This window comes from Ovis aries, chromosome X (genome assembly GCF_016772045.2).
Source record: "Ovis aries strain OAR_USU_Benz2616 breed Rambouillet chromosome X, ARS-UI_Ramb_v3.0, whole genome shotgun sequence".
Lineage (NCBI taxonomy): Eukaryota > Metazoa > Chordata > Mammalia > Artiodactyla > Bovidae > Ovis > Ovis aries.
Window position 1 is genome coordinate 56,509,060 of NC_056080.1, and position 17,954 is coordinate 56,527,013.

Below are 17,954 nucleotides of genomic sequence, written 5' to 3' on the forward strand. Positions count from 1 at the left end.
TTATGGGGTAAATGATAGGGCATTTGGTAGGAGTGATAAGGTCTGTGTAATACATGATGGGGGATCTGAGTGAGTCATAGAGTTCTAAGTGATGGACGGTCTCTTGGGGCAAGTGATGGGGTCTGTAGTGTGAGTGATGGAGGTCTGTGAGGGGAATGATTCTGTCAATGGAGCAAATGAAAGGCTGTTTGTGGGGACAGTGATGGGTATCTTAGGAGTTAATGATGGAGTATGTGGGGTGAGTGATGGGAGGGTAGTGGAGTGACTTTTGTGGGGGTCTCTGGTGTGAGTGATGGGAATCTTTAAGGTAGTGATGGGGTTCTTTGGAGTGAGTAATAGGGGATATATGGAGTTAGTAATGGGGTATTTGTGGGATACCTGATCAGGAGATAAGAGGCTGAGTAAACTGAAGAACTTGGATTTGGAAACTTCTCAGCCTGACCATATTTCAAAACAAGAAAGGGTATATTCTGGAGAGAATGCCAAGGGTGTGGATGGATGATCATGCCTTAAAAGACTTTACAGATGTGATTCATGGATCTAATTAACCATCAGGGGAATCTGTGGGGTCAGTGATGGAAATTTGTGAGGTCATAGGTTCGAGGCCTATGGCATGATGATGCTGGTCTCTGGCTGAGAGGATGGTGGTCTGTGGAATGAGTGCTGGAAAGATCTATAGGGTCAGTCATGGGGCATCTCTGGGGTTAATAATGAGAAATCTCTCAGTATAGGGTCAAGATCTTTATTTCCTGATTAAAAAAATTGTCCCTGGGGGAATGGCATTGAACATGTATACTATCATGTAAGAAACGAATCGCTAGTCTAGGTTCGATACAGGATACAGGATGCTTGGGGCTGGTGCACTGGGATGACCCAGAGAGATGATATGGGGAGGGTGGTGGGAGGGGGGTTCAGGGTTGGGAACTCATGTGCACCTGTGGTGGATTCATGTCAATGTATGGCAAAACCAATACAGTATTGTAAAATTAAAAAAAAAAATTGTCCCCATCACAGACTTCCTAGGTTCTCTTGTACCTTTGTCCCATTGGTTCCTGACAGTGGCTCCACACAGCTCCTTTCTTCCCACTGCCCACCCATCAACCTGAGTTTGACAGATCAGTTCGATTTGTCCTTCCAACCTGTGGGAGCAAGGATTGGAATCTTCTGGCAGGTGGAGAGTTCCTCAATAGCCGGTGTTTAAGCCTAGTTCATCACTCTTTAGTTCTGCTTGCTCTTGGCTTTGGGGGCTTTGGCATCCAGTATGCTCTGGGCATGAGCAAGTTGCTTTATAGAATCCAGTATGAGGAGTCCGGGCAGCACCAACCACAGGGCATTCAAGAAAACAAAGTAAAACCAGAAGTAGAGTGGGTGGCCCAGCTCCCCGTGCTGGAATCCATCACGGTACTCTGTCAGGAAATAGAGCACATCTCCATATACCTGACCTGTGGGAGGTAAAAGGAGAAGGAAACTCTGTAAGGAGGAGGAACAATTCCAAGCCATTTTCCAAGTTATTAGAGCTCAGGATTCCCAAATTCAGAGACATAAAAGTTCTGAAATCACATGACTGAAGATTTGAGAAATCAGAAATGTGAGAATTCCAGAAATCAGAAGCTGAGACTTTCTGAACTCAAGAGATTTCATGTCTCCAGAATTTAAGCTCCAAATCCTTTCATTCAAGACAGCTCAGGATTCCAGGACTAAAGAGAACTCATATTTCCAGAAAGCTAACAACATAAGAACATAAGAGGACTGAATCTCAGATGAAGGAAGCTCAGAATCTTGATCCAGAAGAATGCAGGGGTTTCCCACCATCATGGGCCACCTCATGTAACTGTAACCCTCATGAGAGACTTTGTGATGGAGTGGGAGCAGAAATGAACTCTCCTGGATTGAGAACACAGGCCTGGAGGGGCATAGCTGTTCCAAAACCTCAGGGAGTTTGTCATTCAGTCTGACTCAGCCCTGGATGGGCACAATTGAGAAGTCCCACCCGCAGGAATGCCCCCATGTCTGTAGATCCCCCATCAAGCCCTCAACCACCCATTGTGGGCCTTCTCCTCACCGACAGAGACCACAAGCTGTAGGACAAAGCGGAAGGGTTGATGGCGGAGAAAAGCAATCACCACCCACAGGCTGAGTGGTCCCCACAGGTAAGCCGTGACAGTCTCCATGCATATCATGAAGTTATCACTCCTGCAAGAGAAAGGATGGAGGGGGCACTGGCATCACTGTGCTCTACCTACAAGGCACCCCTTAATGCTCCCTGACTTACCTCCCCCCAAAACAATGCAGGTCTCCCTTGACAAACACTTACAGGATGTATCGGCTGTCTCCCTTGGCATACTCTTTCCCTGAGGAAGATAAGAAACTTATATGAAGAATATCAGCAGAAAAGAAGTCAGACTTGTGAGAGCCAAGGGCTCATGTAAGAAGGCAGGCTTTATAACTTCCCCATGCCTCAGTTTCCTCATCTGTGAAATGGGGCAGCTGTTTTTATATGTATACAAGATAACGAGTGCAAACTTGACACAGAACATTAAGTGTTGCTGTGATCGTCTTGTATTCAATAAATGTTTGTGGAATAAAATCAGGCAGGTGTAAATGATGGAGTGAGGAAAGTATCCAATGAGAGAAAGAGACAGAGCTCGAAGGTGAACAGATGAGTAAATGAAAGAGTGAGCAGAAATCACTAAGGAAAAGATAGATCACCCAGTATTAAAATAGACAGGAGACTGAAATAGGTTTTTCAGAAAAGAGGATTCTAAATGGTGAATAAACACATGAAAGGTACTCATTAATCACTAAGGGAAAGCAAATTAAAACCATAATGAGATATCACTCACATCCACTTGAAGGACTAAAATTTAATAAACACCTGATCATATCAAGTGTTGATCAGGCTGTGGAAAAACTAACTCTAATATACTGCCGGTGGGAATATAAAATGGTGCAGCCATTCTTGAAAGTTCTGTAACATTTATTCTTTCAAAACTCCTTATAAACTTATGATGAGTGTCCTCATCAAAAAAAAAAAAAAACAAAGTTCAGAAGCAAAGCTCATTTTAAAAAAAGCATGCTACCATTTATACAAAAGGAAAAGTTAAAATGATGATGACAATAAACAGTTATATGGCATGCATTGTCTGCCAAACATTGTTCTAAGTGTCTTACATGTATTTGGGTATGACTATTATCCCTCTTCTATAGCTGAGCAAACTGAGGTTTATGTGTGTAATTTATGTGTAAACCTTGAAAAGAAACATAAGCAATTATTTGGGGAAACTCGGTGGATAGAAGGTAGATTTTTACTGCATACCTCTAAATAGCTTTATTTTGGACCCATGTGAATATATATGCAACAAAAGTTAAATAAATTTTTAAAATTTATTTTAAACAAATGGAGTAAGAGTTGGTGGGTGGGTAAACATCTAAACCAATCCTTGTCCAGGAAATTCCCTTCCACAGCATATTGAAGAACCCAGGACTCACAGAGTTGAGATAAGATGGCTTGGTCTCCGAGAAGGTCCGCGTGGTAGAGGCTGAACCAGCCCTCAATCACCAAGTGAATGAACCCACATACTGCAAACCAGCACAGGGACAGTCTCCGCCAAGTCCCCAGTGGGACGACCGCAGCACGCCCTGACAACAGCCATGTGGCCACAACTAAGACTCCAGAGATGGAGAATAGGCCAGCCAGGATATGCCAGGTGGGGCAGTCATTAGGCACAAAGTTGTCTAGTCTCAGATGCCGAGGCCAGTAGGGGTGCGTGGGGCTGGTGTTGGTGGTCATGTCTTTGTAGGCTGATGGTGGTGTGTGGATATGTAGAAAAGAGAACAACAAAAAAAAAAACTGAACAAATACAAAGGCATAGAATGAGATCATAAAATCAAATCCAAATAGTTTATTATGACAAGAAATGTAAGTGGACTCAATTAACCGATTAAGACTGACTCAATTAAAATAATCTAATTATATACTATTTTAAAAACATGAATATAAGGCCACAGAGAAACCGAAAGCTTGTTCCTGCCCTCTGGGAGCCATATGATATGGTAGACCACAACAGATCCCAGCTCTCATTGGTCTCACTGGGATAGAACCAGGCCTAGTCTCTGCTCTCATTGGTAACAGTCTGGTGGTGAGACACGACAATCAGACTAGGTCCCAGCCCTCACTGGTCATGCTCTGGCAGGGAGACACAGTAACCAGGCCTGATCCCCGCCCTCAGGGGTTACAGTCCGCTGGGGGAGACACAGGAGCCACACCCGGTGCCATGACTCACAGGTCTGCTAGGGGAGACACAACGACAAGATTTGCAGGGGTCACTGTCTTGCATCCTGCAATGGAAAGCTATTACCCTCCCCATAGTCCTGGAAACTGCAGGACAGACAAAAAAAGATGACTATTCAGAACTACACCTTCAGGTTCAGTGTCCCACCCCTCCCGAAATTGCTCACCCTGCAGCCAACCCGCAAGAAAGAGGAAAGTGGAGGGCAGGGGTCCTGCGCCTGGAGCTAAAGGGGAAAAGGAGGGACAAATACAGAGACCACCAATCAGAACTAGAACCCTCTGGTTCAGCTGCCCGATGAGAAGGCAGAGCTTTTGCAGTCCCAACAACCGCGCAGTAGCCGACCGCCCCGCGCAGGCGCGTGGGGGTGGTGAGGATGGCAAACCGGAGGGAGAAGTGGGGGCGGGGGAAGGGTCTCGCGCAGGCGCGCCAAGGGCTGGCCATTTAGCAATTGAGAGCTAAGGGATGGAGAGGCATTTCAGGCGGAGGGCAACTCACTCAACAGCGCGTTTGCAGCGGCCTCTCCCACAGGCTCCTGGGTCTCACTAAGATTGCTCGCTGGCTCCGAAATATCACTACTTCAAATCCAACCCCTCACAGGTTCCGCCTTGTGGAACTGGCCAATGGAGGAGCTGGAAAGGAGGCCAGTGCCGCTCTCAACCAATAGTTATTGTCTGTGTGCCGCTGACCCCGCCCTCACGCGTGGTACCATTTTTGCTGCGGAGAAGCCACGGTTGGTGGGCGTTTTCAGCCAGAAGCCAATCTGTGGCAAGTCTTGGCTTCAGTTTCCCTTATCCATCCCATCGGAAATCGGGTGTTTATCTGCTGTTGAATCAGCATTGCGTTGCACTCATTTGTAAAAGCAGAGCAACCAAAACTTTTCCCAGATCAACCTTCAATCCTAACCCCCCCCCCCCGGAAATGGGCAAGGAAACGTAATACAAATAAGTCCTGGTGGCTCAGCAGTAAAGCATCCACCTGCAATACAGGAGACGCGGGTTCGAGCCCTGGGTCGGGAAGATCCCCTGGAGAAGGGAATGGCAATCCACTCCGGTATTCTTGCCTGGGAAATCCCATGGACAGAGGAACCCGCGGGCTACAGTCCATGGGGTTGCAGAGAGTTGGATACAACTAACAGATCAAATCTTACTGCTGCCTCCGTCTCTCCCTCAGGCCATCTCCATCTGGACTTCAAGTCAGAACAACCAATCAAAACCCAAGCCCCTCAGCCTTGCTGACCAATTGACATGGAGGCCCTCAAACCCCCTGTGCCAACTCTTAAGAGTGAATCAAAATTCCGTAACTCTAACCCAGTGGGCACCCAGACTATTCAGTCAGTCTCCAGACCCAACCCAGGCCTTCTATCCAATTAGAATCCACACCCCTCAGTCCTAAGGACCAATAGACATCAACTCTTCATCAGTCTTGCTTTTCCTTCACTGTCCCAGTCAGGGCAACCAGTTAGAATGGGAATTCCTCAGTTTTTTAGCCAATTGGAACAATTAGTATCAGGCCTCCCCCACATCCAGATATCCAATCTGTCCTGGTCCCACTCAAATCTAGCAGAACTATCCTCAGGCTCATCATTCAATCATGAATGATAATAAATGAACTATAAACCAATCACAACCTCCCTCTTCATGGTTTCTAGCTTCCAAACCTTTATACATGCTATGTCCCCTTCCTAATTCATTTCTATTCCCCACTGAACAGTGAAGAAAGAGGCTTTTGTATATTTCCTACTTTTATTTGATAATAACAAACTGTATAAAAAGGGACAAGGAAGGCGGGGAGGCCCTGGATCTCCCCCTCTCTGCTTCCCCAAGCATCCCCCACCCCTAGGCCCCAGGAGGGACCACTCCCTTCCCGCCTTGTGGTGGGGTGGGGATTGACAGGCATGGAAATGGTGTGTGTGTCTGTTTGTGTATGGGTGTTGAGAGGGGTCAAGGATGGAGAGAGGGTCAAGAATTAGAGGGCCTTTCCTCATCACCCATCAGAGCTGGCACCCTGAGGAGGGGTCTTGAGGGAGCTTGTGATGGTCCACAGATGTGTCTCAGCCTATGAGACGGTAGAAGATCCAGCATCCAAAAGTGACCCAGTGACTGGCCCAGCTGAGCTCTGACCATTTGTGGACCGTGTATGCCATGCCGTAGCCCTGTGGGAAAGAGGTGATGGTTGGTCCCACTCAGCAAGAATAAAAAGATCTCAGGAAAACCCATCCTTTGCTCAAGGATGTTTCTATGACTCCACTGAAATCCTGAGTGAGGCCCCAGAGAAGAGATTGAGTACATATGAAAGGTAAGCAGACTTAGTCTTTTTTCTTTTGTGTTTTCTCCTATTTTAAAAATTTAAATACGAGACAAGGTGATCCCACTCTCTGACCTGTACTCTCCCTTATATATAAAGAGTTCCTAGAAATTGAGTTTTTAAAAAGACAGACATTAGCAAAGGAGGTGAGTAGGCCATTTTCAGAAAAGGAAAAAAATGAAATCACTCTTAAACATATCAAAAGATAGCCTCATGCATCACCTCCCTCCACTCAAACTGACAAACATATCTGTGAAGTCTGAAAGGCACTTATTGTTGTGACAAGCACGATCACACACTGCTGGTGGGAGGGTGAAAAGGTAACTTCGCCATTGCTATCAAGACTAGATCCTACAGTTCTGTCTGCTCCTTTGTGAATCCACATGGATGTGACGTTATTACTTGCTGTAGCATTACTTACAATAGAAAAGGAGTAGAAAATCACCTGGGTGTTCACCGATAAGGGACAAACTATATTATATCACAATGGAAAAGATGAATGAGGATACTCTGTGTCTTTTTTTAAAAAATTACTTATTTGGCTGTGCCAGGTGTTAGTTGCGGTATGCGGGATCTAGTTCCCTGACTGGGGATCAAACCCAGGCCCCTTGCATTGGGAGCTCAGGGTCTTAGCCACTGGACTACCAAGGAAGTCCCTACTCTGTGTCTTAATATGGGAAGTTTTCAGGAATTATGTGAAAAGAGCAACATGCAGCACAGTGTCATTCATATGTTACCTTTAGGGTAGAAACCAGGGGGAGGGAATTAAAAAAAATTTATATCTGCTTATTATGCTTTTATTTTAGAAGAATAGTTCAATAAAATGAACAAAAGTGGGTACCCATAAGAGGATGGAGGTAACACAGTAGGAATAAGACTTTCCCCTGAATATCTTGTACACTGGTGTCTGAACCATGTGATATGCATTAACTATTTTTTTTTTTTAGCTGTGCCTCGAGGATTGCAGGACCTTAGTACGCTGACCAGGGATTGAACCTGGGCCCCAGCAGTGAAAGTGCCATGTGCTAACCACTGGACTGCCAGGGAATTTCCTGCATTAACTGTTTTTTAAAGTTTTAATAAAAAACCAACAATTTTATTTAAAAAGAAGCAAAACCCAGATTTTACACATTCAACCTGAATGAAAAATCAAAAATTGTTTTTTAATGACAAAATATAAAACATAAAGTTTTATTTTCAATTAAAAATTGAACTAAGGGAATTCCTAGTGGTCCAGTGGTTAGGACTAGGTCCCTTCACTGTGGTGGCCCAGGGTTCAATTCCTGGTCAGGGAACTAAGATCCTGCAAGATGCTTGGCGTGGCCAAAAAAAAAAGAGAAGCAAAACCTGGATCCTGTTAGTGCCATATAAATAAACATTACTTTAAATTGTTTTTCATTTAAAGAGAAGTAAAACCTGGAATGTGCATTCTACCTGAATAAAAACAGTATATACATTTTAACATACACTTTTAAAGTAGAATCCAGGATTTGCACAATCAATATAAGTAAAACTATTTTTAACAAATTAAATAAAGAAAACTTGCCAGTTCTACCTAAGTAACAATATGATGAAATAATTAACTTTTAAAAAAGGAAAACTCAGATTTTATATTTATCTATAGAAAATAAATTTTATAAGTAAAATAAACACATTTTGCACACTTCATCCAAGTAAAAGACCCAACAGTATCAATCAACCAGAGGGACAATGGGAGAGAAGGACAAAGGAGCAGTGGTTACACAAGCTGGAGACACTGGACACAAGGTCCTCATGCCTTGTCCTCCACACCTTTGTTCTTATGGTTCTTTTTTGTTGTTGTTGTTGTTCTTATGGTTCTGATGAGCAGGTAGCACATCCCTGGGTGACCCCCAGCCCAGGTCCCACCCCCCAACCTTACCTGTTCCTCTGTGGTGTCATCCACATCAACATCAAACAGGGAGCCCAGGTAGGCTAGGTGGAAGATGGCCAGGGCCCCAAAGAACAGGTTTAAGGCTCGGACCCCCAGGCCCTGTGGAAGACAGATGGATAAGCTTGGCATCTGGACCTAATCACTGTCCTCCAATCCCACCTGGGCAGGTGCTCCCAGGGAAACACTCTGCTGCTGCTGCTGCTAAGTCGCTTCAGTCGTGTCTGACTCTTCGTGACCCCATGGACTGCAGCCCACCAGGCTCCTCCATCCATGGGATTTTCCAGGCAAGAGTACTGGAGTGGGTTGCCATTGCTTTCTCCAAGGGAAACACTCTAGGCACAGGAATAAGGATGTCCAGGGCACCCCCTGCCAGAGTAGGAAAGAGATGGTTCTGATCCTCCTGGAGCTCAAGGGGTATCCAAGGATGAGGATACTGTTAGCTTGAGAACGTCCAAATTGGGGGAGATTCGAGCATTCAGGCAGAGGAGGAAGAATGATGCATGGGGCCTTGAGTTGGGGGTTTATGGTGATAAACATTGGCTGGCTGGTTAGAGGGAAATCTGAATTTCTCCATACTTCTTGTTGCCAAAAGGATGAGAAAAAAAAGACACAAACTAAAGCAAATCGCTACTATGACCTACAGGGCCCACCTCTCCCCCTCTGACTCACTCTGCTCAAGCCATCCTGGCCTCCTCACTATTCCTCAAATATTTCAGGCACCCTCCCATCTCGGGGCCTTTACTCTGGTTGTTCCCTTTGCCTGAAATGCTCCCCTTCCTTACCTCCTTCAGTTAAAGAACTCAAAAGTCACTTCCCCACTTAAACTTGAAACCACTCACCCCTGATACTTCCCTCTCCCCTTCCCTTATGTATTTTCTCCTTGGCACTAATCACAACCTAACAAGCTACTACACTTTACTGACTTGTTTTTTATTTACTGTCTCCCCTGTTAAAATGTTTGTCCCAGAGGGCTGAGATTTTGGTTTATTTTATTAATCACTGTGTCTCCAACACCAGTACCAGCAGGTGCTCAACAAATGTTCATTGGGAAAATAAACGCTAGGGGAGTATACAGCAGTTGCTTGATACATTCTTACTAGAGAGATGGATGCCAGTGAATAGAGGTGAGGTTATGAACATGGTTCAGGACTGGAAGAGAAAGCTGGGCACCCTGAGATAGATATAAGATGGAAAGAGAAATAATTTTTGAGGTGGGGAGTTGACCACAAGGCTGCCTAGGCTGAATCCTCACCAAGCGATGCTGGTGTGAACAGTCTGGTGGGCACCGTTTTGATAGGACACAGGCACTGAGAATCCGAGCCAGGCGCTTTCGGAGAACTAGGACAGATGCGGGGGAGGGGAAGGTAAGACTGTCAGGTTAGCCTCAGGTGGCAGTGGTTCCAGCCCGCCACCAACCAACACCAGCCACCCGTCCCATCTGCTGGGTTGGGTTCTGCACTCACCGTGCTCCACGTAAGTGATAAATGCCAGGGACAGCAGTACTGCAGCCAGGTGGAAGCTGAAGCCCTGGGGTGGGGTTGGGGGCAGTGAGGTGAGTGAGCAGGAGGCCCCGCCACCCCCACCCAGCTACCATCTTGATCCCACTTCTGCTCTGCTCACGTGCAAGAGGGCGCTGGCTGCATAGGTGACCAGCACGGCTGAGAAGGTCCCCAGGTGGAGAGCATTCTTGAAAACATCTACGGGGGGGCGGGGAGAGGCGGGGCAAGAGTCTCCTGAGCTTTTCCCCTGCCCTTCCTGGGGGGCCATTAGGGCAGGGTGAGGATATCCACAACCTCTCAGGGCCCCCAGGATGAATTCTCTCTATAATGGCCTCCAATTTCACATTGCCTAAAACTTAGCTTCTGATTGTCCCTCCCAACCTGTTCCTCCTATAGTCTTTCCAAGTGTGGCCAATATCAATTAAACCCTTCCAATTCATCAGGACCAAAAGCCTCACTATCACCTTTGCTCTGCTCCTCCCCTGACTCCCATAACCAAACTCTTAGCATATTCTGTCAGTTCCAGCTTTGGAGTTTATCCAAAAATTGACCTCTCCATTTCCCTCCTCAACACCCCGTCTTTCCTCACAATAGCCAGAGGATCCTGCTATAATCCAAGGTAGCCCGTGGCCCTCTTCTGCTCATCCCCTGCTGTGTCTCTCTCAGAGAAAAAGCCAAAGTCTTCCCCGTGGCCAGAGAGACGCTATAGGACCAGGCTCTGTCACCTCTTAGACCTCACCTCCTGCCACTCATCCCCTTGCTCACTCTGCTCCGGCTCTACTGGTCTCCTCACTGTACCTCAAATGTGCCAGGTATACACCTGCCTCAGGGCCTATGCACTGCTGTTCCTGCCATTTGTTACATTTCTCACATACATATTTGCACTGATTGCTTTCTCACCTCTAGGTCTTTGCTCAGACTAGCTCCTCAAGTGAGACTTGCTCTGGTTGATTTATTTAAAATTGCATCCACTCCCACCCACACACTCCTAACACTCCCAGATCATCTTCACCTTCTCTCTTTATTTTTCTTACCACAGCACATATCACCACCTGAACTACTGTGTATTTTTAAAAATTATACTGCTCCCCCCAACAAAAATGTCAACTCCACAAGGACAGGAGTTGTTTGAGAGGTTTTTTGGTCCCTACTATCTTCAACTTGTTGTATGAATGTGAAAAGGGGTGTGGGTTGATGACTGTCAACCCTCTTGGAGTGATGACTTTGTGACTCACAATTATTTAGCCAATAAGACATGGGCAGGTTCCAGCTTGTGACAACTTCCACCATGGACCGGGGCAGCTCCACATTCAGTGGCTTAGAGACTGTCAGGTCCCTGTGGGCAAGAGAGACACGCAAACTTATTTGGGATTTAACCCACCTGAGAGTCACACTTTTGTTCTTAGTTGTTCCCTCCCCTGGGAGCATCCCCCCTCCTCCCTGATGCTCCTCTAGGCAGTACCCCGTGGGAGATAGAGCCCTCCAGCCCTCCCCACCATTCCAGGTGATCCTTCTCTTCGGTGAAGCCAGCCCCCGCCAACGTGGCCGTGGCTTCGGACAGAAAGCCCACAAAGTAGTTGCTGAAGTGGAAGGAGACAGCACTCTCGTAGGCTCGCAGCCACCTGGGGGAAAAGGAGCCAGAGGGAGAGGCATCATGCCCAGGTCCAGGCGTGACACCCCCCCAACTGCCAGCATCCCTGGCCCCACTCCATAGACTCACCTTACCATGGTGCCCCTAGGGGTCAGGAAGGCAGCAGAGAAGAAAGGAAAGAGAGTCAGAGAGGCCCTGGAAGCTGGTCTGAGTTGTTCATCGACAAGACAGACAGAAACATGGCAGCAAAAGAGGTGACAGTCATGCTACGATAGCCACACACATCCATGCGTCCACACCCTGTTGGTTAGTTTCAGGTGGCTCAAATTAACGTGTGAGCTGCTCTATGATATGACATGGTCCCACGGCTTCACCTGGCCAGACATCCAGACCCAGCCACTGTTAGAAGCTGATCTCACAGCTACATGGGCAGACACACATACTATCAAGACTCCCAGCTCTCTGACCAGATTCAGTGACCATAAGACACATGGAAGTCCTTTAGTTAGGCTCAGAGATCGTCAAGCACCCAGTTATGTACACATACACAATTTTACACTTAAGACAGTCATCCTGACCCAGAAAGATGTTATGGGGAGGGAGGTGGGAGGGGGGTTCATGTTTGGGAATGCATGTAAGAATTAAAGATTTTAAAATTTAAAAAATAAAAAAATTAAAAAAAAAAAAAAAGACAGTCATCCTGTCAGTTGTACACTCAGACATGGTCAAAGACAGGAAACATTTTCCACTGGAAAAAGCATAGGCTCTGGATTCAGGCCTGGGATTAATGTCTGGCTGTAGTTGGGTGACAATGGGCAAGTCATCCCACCTTTCAGAGCCTCATTCAGCATCAGACACAATCAGCAGCCAGTGAGGAGGGGAGAAGTTCATGTAATCAAAGAGCTGGATGAAATCCTAGTCACACCAGGGGTGGATGGTCAGTCCTGCCCCTCCGTTGGACAATACTGAGGAGCCAGAGAAGGCAGATCCACAGGCAGAATCATCACAGACACACACACAACACACCACAGATCCATTCCCAGCCACAATTAGAGACAAGCCAGGTTTATCCTATCTAGTGACAGCTACATGCTCCCATCACAGACAACCGCACAGCCAGCCAGCCAGCCAGAACTCCAGTCCCACACAAGGAGTCCCTGGCTGACAGGCAGATACCCACACACACCTCTAGCCAGTGTCACGACAGGTCAGCGTTGCCAACTGACACATATCTGTTGCTTTCTATTGCACTCACATAACTTGCTTCTAATGGTGGAATAGGAGAACAGATGGACAGACAGGTACAGTATGTAATGGAGTATCTACTGTACATGGAGTTATAGGGCCAATCATGGTCAAACCAAAGCCTCAGACAAACAGTCTTTGTCTAGTCACTGGGTAGATGGTCAGACAGTCTCAGACTCACAGAACCACTCAGTTACAGACTATGCCCCACCCCCCAGTCAGCCCAACTCGCCCTCAGCACCTGCCCTCATTTACCTGACTTTGCGTTTCTTGCTGTAGTAACAGAAGACAGATAGAAGCATTAAGAGACAAGCTCAGAGCTGGGGAGACCCCAGGTCCCTCCCCAACCCCCTCACTGCTGGGCAGAGGCCTCGAAGGCTGTGCTCACTTGCGAAGGAGGCGGTCACCATCAAGGGGAATGAAGTACGGGAAGAGGTAGGGCCCCACACAGGTGGACAGCACAAGGCACAGCAGGGCCAGCGCCAGGCTCCGGGCCACCTTCTGCAGCCATCGGCGGCTCTATGGGGATCAAGGCTCCGTGAACACTGCCTCATGGTGGCTCCCACAGTCCCTGCCCACCTGTCTACCCAGGGCCTCACCAGCGGGCGACCTTGGACGGCCTGTAGGTAGCTGTGGAAGGATATCCAGGGCCCGAACACGATGGTGCCCACGAAGTAGAGGTAGCCCATGAACTCCACAGGCGAGGGCACTGCGCCCACCTCGCCCCTGTCCAGGTCGAAGCCCAGAGACACCGCCTTCATGGCCACGATCATCTGGGCCCCTACATGTGGTGCCCATGGTCAAGTGGATGAGAAGAGAGCAGGTAGCCATGGGGGGATGTGGGGATCACCAGGTGAAAGGTGGTAGGAAAGAAGAGTGCAAGGGTGGAGAAGTGGGCACAGGGTCAGACAGGTAGTTGAGCAGGTGGGCCCAGGACTGGCAGATGTTCTGACTCTATAGAGAGTCAGGCACGGACATGAGATGGGACAGACAGATGGGGTGGGGGAAGAGGCATGGTAGAGAGAAACACAGACGTGAGGGGAGTCTGAGGGCTGTGTGTCCAGTGAGCTAGGCAGATGAGGGAGAAGCATGGGGAAGGAAAGAGACAGGGTGGGGGGATTTAGGAGAGGTGGAGTGGGGCTGGAGGGCTGGGGCAGGGGGACAGAGCCAGGGCTGCCTACCTCGCATCTTGTGCCATGTCACGGTATCCACCATGTGCATCTCACTGAGGAAAAAGGTGGTGATCTTGGCCCTATGACTCCCCTGGCCTCAGACACCGCAAAGGGGGGAAACCAAGGTGCAGACAGAGCATATTTTCCCTGCCCTGCACAACCTCAAGGAGGAAGAGTTCTCCAAGGCTCCCTCCTCCAGGGGGAGCTCAAGTGCCACCTGTCCAGGGTAGCCCTCTGGAAAGAACAAGCCTCCCAGATTTCTACCATCTCCAGAAACATCTTATGCGCTCCCTGTCCTGGACAGTCTCATGAGGGGTGGCCTGGGGACCCCCCCCCCGCCCCCACCCACTCTTCTGCTGATGGTACAGGGATGAGGACTCATGCCCATACCCCATAAGCAGGTAGATGAGGATGGTGACGGAGAGGAAGACACCCCGATGGGAAGAATGTCGGCAGAGGAACAGCACGAGGTAGCACAGGAGGCTGAGCAGCACGACCCAAACCATGTGCAGCTGGAAGAAGTGGTAGAGGCTGAAGAAGCCGCCTGCCACGGTGCTTGCATGCTTCAAGTAGGATGGCAACCCTTTGGGTGAAAGAAAGAGAGAACATGATAGGGAACTAGAGGAGGGTTGGTAGAAGGGCAACCTGGGCAGAGTTCACAGCTCAGGCAAAGGCTTAGAGGTTGGAATGTGGTGGGATTGCAGGTGACACAAAGCAGGTTTTGGGGAGCTGGGGAGGCAGCTTGGGTTTAAAGAAAAGAGACATCTATAAAGGTCATTTTGGGAACCCTGGAGGAAATCTGAATAACTTATATTGGATAACACTATAGCACTGAGATTAAATTTCCTGAGGGGTGATGCTTTAGGCTATGGTTGTGGGGGGAAGATGTCCTTATTCTTGGGGGACACATGCAAGAGGATTTGGGGTGAAGTGTCAGCAGGTTATTCAAGTGATTCAGGAAGATGATCAAGCGATCGATAGAGCGAGCTAATGTGGCAGGATGTTGACAGTTGGAGAATCAGGTGATGCGTATATGAGTGTTCATTGTACTATTCTTTCAACTTAGCTTTGCAGTAACTTTGAAATTTTTCAAAATGATAAACCTGGGGAAAAATAAAACATCCATTTAAGATAAAAGAACAAGAAAAAAGAAAGTGTAGAACTTCTGAGTCTCAGATTTCCAAAATTCTCAGCATCCTATAGGAACCTTGGGGACTTGGAATCTTATCTTTTAGATAAAGGCATGCCCCGGTTTGTGGAAACATTTCAGAATCTTAGAATCCAGAAATCTTATTATAATTCTAGAAATCCAGAATGCCAGCATTTTGGAAGCATAGAATATGAGAATTTCAACATGTCAGAATCCCCAAACCCTATAACATGGTACTTTGGGATACATGGTACTTTCCATAGCCCTGTGACATGTGCATTTCAGAATTTTATAACCTTGGGATGTAGGCATTTCAAGACCCCAAGATTTAAGAACCTCAGCTTTCAAGAGTCCCAGAACCCAGGGATACTGAAAGGCATGGTTTGGCATGGCAGGATGAGACTTGATGTGATATAGCATAGGGTGGCTGGGTTAGTAGGATGTGGGGTGGTAGAGTGAGGCTTAGCCTGGTGGGATATGGTAGGCTGGACACATAGGAGCCTGGCTTGGCAAGATATGGCAGAATAAAGTGGGCCTTAGTATGGATAAATGTGGCAGGTGTGATATGGCTTGGCATGGTGGCCCATGGTGGGGCAGGCACTTACCAAGCCTCCAGAGGACGCGGCAGGCGAGGCAGATGGCAAGGAGCAACCAGATCTGGTCAAGGCCCTGCTGGGCAGTAGGCAGGAGACAGCCCTGCAGCAGCTGCTGGAAAAATTCCTGGCGGCTGAAGGTGGCCATTGCGGACCCCCACGGATGGATGGACAGATGGATAGACCTGAAAAAGGAGGGACACAGAGGAGGCTAGCTGGGATGTCCATGGGGCAGATGATGCTCAAGGGATGGATTTGAGCACTCAGATTTCAGCTTAGGGTATGGTGGGGGGAGGGTGCGAGTGTAAGGTACATCAGACTGAGATGCCAACTGTGTGTGTGTGTGTGTGTGTGTGTGTGTGTGTGTGTGGAGGGGTGTCCCAGGTGCCCATACACAGCCCGTGACCTGAGGTGAATGAAGGATCTGCGTTCTTGTACGCTGGGAACAGTCCGGGTCCAATGGTGATTGAATGGTGTACATTCTAGGCCTGTATATCAAATTGAAGGGCTCCCTGGTTTGCAAGGTAGAGTCACGCTGTGTGGAGGGCAGAGAGGGAGATCCTGTGACACTCGGGGACCGTGTGCATCTCTCCTTGAACGGAGGTGGGGGGTGTCCTGTATCCCCCGCGCGCCCCATCCCACCCCCACCCGGCCGCCAACAAAGCCCTTCCCAGTCCCGGGGGCTGCAGGGAGGTGGAGATGGCGGTAGGGGACACGGCAGAAGGGGGAGGTGGAAAGGTGATGGAGAAGGGGCCCTAGCACACGCACTGCAGACCCACAAGGGGAGGCCGGCTCAGGATGCAAGCTGGAGAGCCGAGCGTGCACCACCGGCGACCTACCTGGCAGTAAGGAAGCTGCGGTCCAAGGGGCTGGGGACGTGCCGCCGCCGCCGCCGTCGCTGCCTCCTCCCGGCAGCCTCCCCCGCAGGCCGCAAGGCCGGGACCAGCTGCAGCTCTCAGGGCTGCGCGGTGAGCGGGCCCTTTAAATCCCGGGCCGGCCTGGTCGGCCAATAAGAGAACGGGAGCGGGGCGGGGACGAAGGAGGAGGGGAGCGGGAGGATTGAGGGAAGGAGCTGGAGGTTGAGTGGAGCTGGGCGCGGAGGACGTAGGCGAGGGGAACGTTGGCTCCCGCAACTTTCCGACCTTTCAGTGTGCCAGTCCCTAAAGGGTCGTGTCGGGAGGTCTTCTGACCATCCAAGAAGAAACCGTCCAATCACCAAATTCCTAAACCGTGGAAGCCAAGATGGGAAAGATGGGGGAGGGAAGAGAGAAAGCCCGTTCCTCCATTCATCCGCCTCGCCCCTGAAACTGCCCACCTGCGCAAATCTTCGTGACACTGTTATGCCCCCATTTCGCAGATGGGAAAATAAACCGAGGTCTCTCCTTACCCATCCTTTGAGGGAACTATGGGGATTTCCAACCCTCCCCACCATCAGAGACCAGCCAGAAACACAAGTACTGACTGTGTCACCTGGGAGCACGAATTAAGCGCCTAGGCTTTCCCCTAGGGACTCCCAGTGAGCACTTAGCTTGTCATTGAGAACTGATTTGCAGGTTGACTTCCCCACCAGACTCACCTGATTTGCAGGTTGACTTCCCCACCTGCATTGAGGGTGACCCCAGCAACTACTGAGCGTTTCCTATGAACCAGGAGGCTAGTACAGAGCACCTATTTCCCGCTGGCTCAGCGGTAAAGAATCCGCCTGCAATGCAGGAGACATAAGAGACGCGGGTTCGATCCCTGGGTGGGGGAGATTGCCTGGAGAAGGAAATGGCAACCCACTCCACCCGCTCCAGTATTCTTGCCTGAAGAATCCCATGGACAGACAGCCTGGTGGGTCCCAGTCCATGGGCTCCTAAAGAGTCAGACATGACTTGGCGATTCGGGCTCTATCTGCACCAACTCTGAGGATTTATGCAGCACTTGGTGTTTGCCTCTCCCTTCCCCTAGGCTGATGAAGGGCCCTCCTCCAAAGGAGCATTTATTGGGTACGGATTGCAAATTTAGCTATCAAGTGGAAGGAAGAAGAAAGCTAAAGTCAAGATGGACCCCACCCTGGCCTGAGGAGCTAAATCAAACAGGTTCTAATCAGATTAATGCCTGCCTGTACGGAGCTGGGTAAGCCATGCCCATTCCCCAGGCTTCAATGTCCCTTTCTGTTAAACAAAATAGTGGGATTAGCAGTTATTTACTTGG

The 17,954-nt window shown here is 48.8% G+C and overlaps 2 protein-coding genes across 10 annotated transcripts; both read right to left on the reverse strand.

Annotated features, from left to right (window-relative positions):
- Positions 1-728: 728 nt before the first annotated feature.
- Positions 729-4,836, reverse strand: EBP (EBP cholestenol delta-isomerase). 3 transcript variants are annotated; one of them, XM_012106766.4, is made up of 6 exons: positions 4,788-4,836; positions 4,459-4,515; positions 3,490-3,801; positions 2,315-2,351; positions 2,063-2,193; positions 729-1,442 (listed from the first exon to the last, which is right to left on the reverse strand). In XM_012106766.4, the coding sequence occupies exons 3-6, from the start codon at positions 3,788-3,790 to the stop codon at positions 1,219-1,221; spliced, it is 693 nt and encodes a 230-aa protein (XP_011962156.1). In that variant the 5' UTR covers positions 3,791-3,801; positions 4,459-4,515; positions 4,788-4,836; the 3' UTR covers positions 729-1,218. The 3 variants fall into 3 exon arrangements, with proteins under 3 accessions (XP_011962156.1, XP_004022164.1, XP_027818898.1); XM_004022115.4 differs by lacking the exon at positions 4,459-4,515; XM_027963097.2 differs by lacking the exon at positions 4,459-4,515 and having other exon boundaries at positions 3,490-3,850.
- Positions 729-16,741, reverse strand: PORCN (porcupine O-acyltransferase). Of its 7 annotated transcripts, none has more exons than XM_004022117.6 (16): positions 16,598-16,741; positions 15,771-15,943; positions 14,406-14,598; positions 14,025-14,068; positions 13,443-13,624; positions 13,232-13,362; positions 13,099-13,116; positions 11,728-11,742; positions 11,504-11,629; positions 11,243-11,343; positions 10,129-10,205; positions 9,972-10,035; positions 9,761-9,846; positions 8,497-8,607; positions 4,788-6,444; positions 729-3,801 (listed from the first exon to the last, which is right to left on the reverse strand). In XM_004022117.6, exons 2-15 carry the CDS (start codon positions 15,904-15,906, stop codon positions 6,343-6,345), a joined length of 1,386 nt encoding a protein of 461 aa, XP_004022166.1. In that variant the 5' UTR covers positions 15,907-15,943; positions 16,598-16,741; the 3' UTR covers positions 729-3,801; positions 4,788-6,342. The 7 variants fall into 7 exon arrangements, with proteins under 7 accessions (XP_004022166.1, XP_060264266.1, XP_060264265.1 ...); XM_060408283.1 differs by having other exon boundaries at positions 729-3,850; XM_060408282.1 differs by having other exon boundaries at positions 729-4,515.
- Between the last annotated feature and the right edge of the window lie 1,213 nt (positions 16,742-17,954).

Coding starts and splice junctions, on each gene's coding strand:
- PORCN (XM_004022117.6), bottom strand. CDS start 15,906: ATGGCCACCTTCAGCCGCCAGGAATTTTTCCAGCAGCTGCTGCAGGGC. Junction 14,599..15,770: donor CCGCGTCCTCTGGAGGCTTG/GTAAGTGCCTGC, acceptor TTTCACCCAAAG/GGTTGCCATCCTACTTGAAG. Junction 10,206..11,242: donor GTCTTATTGGCTAAATAATT/GTGAGTCACAAA, acceptor GCCCCCCCGTAG/ATGTTTTCAAGAATGCTCTC.
- EBP (XM_004022115.4), bottom strand. CDS start 3,790: ATGACCACCAACACCAGCCCCACGCACCCCTACTGGCCTCGGCATCTG. Junction 2,194..2,314: donor GGAGACAGCCGATACATCCT/GTAAGTGTTTGT, acceptor TTTCTCTTGCAG/GAGTGATAACTTCATGATAT. Junction 1,443..2,062: donor ACAGCTTGTGGTCTCTGTCG/GTGAGGAGAAGG, acceptor TACCTCCCACAG/GTCAGGTATATGGAGATGTG.